Source organism: Lithobates pipiens, unplaced genomic scaffold (assembly GCF_037356315.1).
Source record: "Lithobates pipiens isolate NorthernLeopardFrog02 unplaced genomic scaffold, aLitPip1_a1.2 Scaffold_27, whole genome shotgun sequence".
Lineage (NCBI taxonomy): Eukaryota > Metazoa > Chordata > Amphibia > Anura > Ranidae > Lithobates > Lithobates pipiens.
Window position 1 is genome coordinate 10,549,551 of NW_027507788.1, and position 4,270 is coordinate 10,553,820.

General features: G+C 51.3%; 1 protein-coding gene across 1 annotated transcript in view; it reads left to right on the top strand.

Annotated features, from left to right (window-relative positions):
* The window catches only part of LOC143933501 (uncharacterized), a 10,568-nt gene extending 6,803 nt beyond the window's left edge, over positions 1-3,765 (top strand). The window contains exon 2 of the mRNA XM_077456414.1: positions 3,420-3,765. Coding sequence (XP_077312540.1) covers positions 3,420-3,563 — 144 coding nt within the window. The 3' untranslated portion in view covers positions 3,564-3,765. The remainder of the gene's footprint in view (positions 1-3,419) is intronic.
* Positions 3,766-4,270: the final 505 nt, after the last annotated feature.

Genomic DNA, 4,270 nt, shown 5'->3' on the forward strand with positions numbered 1-4,270 from the left:
CACCAACGACGGGGCGCTATCCCCCCCCCACTGCCACCAACGACGGGGCGCTATCCCCCCCCCCCACTGCCACCAACGACGGGGCGCTATCCCCCCCCCCCACTGCATTGTCATGAGTATCACCAACGACGGGGCGCTATCCCCCCCCCCCACTGCCACCAACGACGGGGCGCTATCCCCCCCCCCCACTGCCACCAACGACGGGGCGCTATCCCCCCCCCCACTGCCACCAACGACGGGGCGCTATCCCCCCCCCCCACTGCCACCAACGACGGGGCGCTATCCCCCCCCCCCACTGCCACCAACGACGGGGCGCTATCCCCCCCCCCCACTGCCACCAACGACGGGGCGCTATCCCCCCCCCCCACTGCCACCAACGACGGGGCGCTATCCCCCCCCCCACTGCCACCAACGACGGGGCGCTATCCCCCCCCCCACTGCCACCAACGACGGGGCGCTATCCCCCCCCCCACTGCCACCAACGACGGGGCGCTATCCCCCCCCCCACTGCCACCAACGACGGGGCGCTATCCCCCCCCCCACTGCCACCAACGACGGGGCGCTATCCCCCCCCCACTGCCACCAACGACGGGGCGCTATCCCCCCCCCACTGCCACCAACGACGGGGCGCTATCCCCCCCCCACTGCCACCAACGACGGGGCGCTATCCCCCCCCCACTGCCACCAACGACGGGGCGCTATCCCCCCCCCCCACTGCCACCAACGACGGGGCGCTATCCCCCCCCCCCACTGCCACCAACGACGGGGCGCTATCCCCCCCCCCCACTGCCACCAACGACGGGGCGCTATCCCCCCCCCCCACTGCCACCAACGACGGGGCGCTATCCCCCCCCCCCACTGCCACCAACGACGGGGCGCTATCCCCCCCCCCCACTGCCACCAACGACGGGGCGCTATCCCCCCCCCACTGCCACCAACGACGGGGCGCTATCCCCCCCCCACTGCCACCAACGACGGGGCGCTATCCCCCCCCCCACTGCCACCAACGACGGGGCGCTATCCCCCCCCCCACTGCCACCAACGACGGGGCGCTATCCCCCCCCCCACTGCCACCAACGACGGGGCGCTATCCCCCCCCCACTGCCACCAACGACGGGGCGCTATCCCCCCCCCCCCACTGCCACCAACGACGGGGCGCTATCCCCCCCCCCCCACTGCCACCAACGACGGGGCGCTATCCCCCCCCCCCACTGCCACCAACGACGGGGCGCTATCCCCCCCCCCCCACTGCCACCGACGGGGCGCTATCCCCCCCCCCCACTGCCACCAACGACGGGGCGCTATCCCCCCCCCCCCACTGCCACCAACGACGGGGCGCTATCCCCCCCCCCCACTGCCACCAACGACGGGGCGCTATCCCCCCCCCCCCACTGCCACCAACGACGGGGCGCTATCCCCCCCCCCCACTGCCACCAACGACGGGGCGCTATCCCCCCCCCCACTGCCACCAACGACGGGGCGCTATCCCCCCCCCACTGCCACCAACGACGGGGCGCTATCCCCCCCCCCACTGCCACAACGACGGGGGCGCTATCCCCCCCCCACTGCCACAACGACGGGGCGCTATCCCCCCCCCACTGCCACCAACGATGGGGCGCTATTCCCCCCCCCCCCCCAGTCAGTTGACGCTAGTGAGACTCGCTTGCTTTCCAGTGCAACGTTCATGCAACTTGCTACACTTCACGGCACCCAAGTTGTGTGTTTTTTTTTTTTTTTTTTAAAGACGCTGCGACTTTAAATTGTAACGGGGGTCACTGAAATAAATGGGTTTCGACTTGTCATGCCACTTCACGTGTTGCACATCACATGACAAGTCACACTGGTATGAACTGAGCCTTAAGGGAGCTCTTATATCATATCTTCTTTTTTTTTTTTTTTTTTTTTGCTTAAGCCAACCCCCCCAGGCCCCCCCCCCCCCCCCCCAAAAAAAAAAAAAAAAAACTTTCTGAATGATGGGTGTTTCTTTTTTTAAAGAAGAGCTGAGGGGAACTTTTGGCTGTTTTAGGAGCCGACTCGGTGGGTTCATTGAAATCGGTTAAAAAGAATATTATTTATTTTTTTATAGTTTCTTTACTCTTGAGTGATGTGTGGCATTCTTCTTTCTCTTCTGCAAATATTTAGAGGATGTGGGGGGAGGGGTGGTTGGTTGGTTGAGGTTGCGTTATGCTTGAGGTTTGTTTTATTGTGTTCAAAGCTCTTTTTGTCGGTGTTCTTTTTTTTTTTCACCTGGGGGTGGGTGGGGGAGGTCTGCCTGGGTATGCCAGCCTGGAGGGGTGCAGAGGCACAGCTGGTGCAATGTGCAGGCTAGTTAAGTTCCTCCACCCCAAACTCACTCATCCATGTCTTTGTGGACCCCCCCCCCACAAGGCTGCTAAAAAAATAAATAAAAAAAATAAAAGTATAATAAAATTTTATAAATACAATTTATAAATAAAATTGTAAACAAAATTAAACTGGGACAAAATAATAAAAATAAAATTAAACAAAAATAACTGACACCGTCCACTGCCCTGCTGGCAAAATCCATTGCCATTCTGATTCCAACCTCTGCCATACTGACTGACACTGACCACTTTTTGAGGTTGGCTAAGTTTTATATTTTTACAGTGACATTTATTTTATTACATTTCTCTAAGTTTTTCTTACTATTTAGATAAGTCTTAATTTCTTAAAAAAATAAATACAAAAAAAAAAACCTACTGGGGCACCTTACATTTAAAAATAATAAAAAAAAAAATATATATATATTTAAATTTAAAGTGCCCCAGTATTTTTTTTTTTTTTTAGAAAAGGTGTTGTGTATTTTCTTTTGCATTACTATTAAAAATAGGGTGTGTGTGTTATATATATATATATATATATATTTATATATATATATATAATTAAAAAAAAACCCACACACCCTATTTTAATAGTAATGCAAAAGAAAATACACAACACCTTTTCTTAAAAAAAAACCTACTGGGGCACCTTACATTAAAAAAAAAAAAAAAAAAAAAATTTTTTTATATATAATATATTTATAAAAAAAATTTATTCCCCCCCCCCAAAAGAACTGCTTTTGAAAAATTGCTACACAAATACCGTGAGGAAAAAAAAATGCAGAAACACACCAATTTATTCTCTGCTTAAAAAAAAAAAAAAAAAAAAAAATCATGTTTTGCGGGTTCTAAATCTTATAGAACAAAAAGTGCCAGAAAAAGCCTGGAGCTGAAGTGGTTAAAGGGAAAAGGTTTTTTTAGCAGGGAGGAAAAGGCAGCAATATAATTTAATCCTGAGGTTATTGTGAATTTTGCTGTTATTGCTTTTAAATTGCTAATATTTATTTATTGTCTGGAAGATGGAAAGCGAAATGTATATGTAGTATTTTTTTCTTTTTTTTTTGGTTTCTCTTTCAGACGCGAAGTGATGATGACAACAACAACGCAGAGGCAGCCGCTTGCAGCTCCAAGACGGCCCTGGCCCTGAATATCACGGCTCTGGTTACCGGAATAGTTGTGTACATTATTATTGGCGTGGTGTATTCCCAAAAGACTTATTAAGCAGTACTTCATCCAGGGTGACCCCCTTTGTTGGACCCTCATCTGTCTAATAGCGTTTGGTTATGATCGGCATTGTTTTAGATTGCTTCTGTTCTCCCCTCCCTTCTTTTTTTTTTTTTTTTTTTTAAATAAATGTTTATCTTGATATTGTGAGAGAATTTCGTAGCCCAAAAGACAATAAAAGGGTCCTTTTCTATTGCAACGGCCTTTCCTCCATTAGAACGCAGGTTTGGCGACGTGCTCAGACCCTGGAGGGGATGCTAAGGCTATTCTCTTACTCACAATTAGGTCTGCTCAGCTGTCTGTAGTCACTCTGCCCCTTTTGCAATAGTCATTCCCAACTAGGGTTCCTCCAGGGTTTGTAGGGGTTCCTCCATCTGAGGATTATTTACATCCCTTCTGGTGCTGTTTCGGAGCCAAAGCTACTTGGGAATACCGGCAACGTGACCCAAATATTTTTTTTTCGCTTTCTGTACAGGTGGCATTCTGATAACTACTGTAAGGAACATTCTACCCACTGACCCCCAATGTAAGGAACATTCTACCCACTGACCCCCAATGTAAGGAACATTCTTCCCACTGACTCACCAATGTAAGGAACATTCTTCCCACTGATCACCAATGTAAGGAACATTCTTCTCTAGTGATGGACGAACTTCCGACGGGACGTTTCGCGAACGCGAAACGCGAACGGGCACAAACGTTCG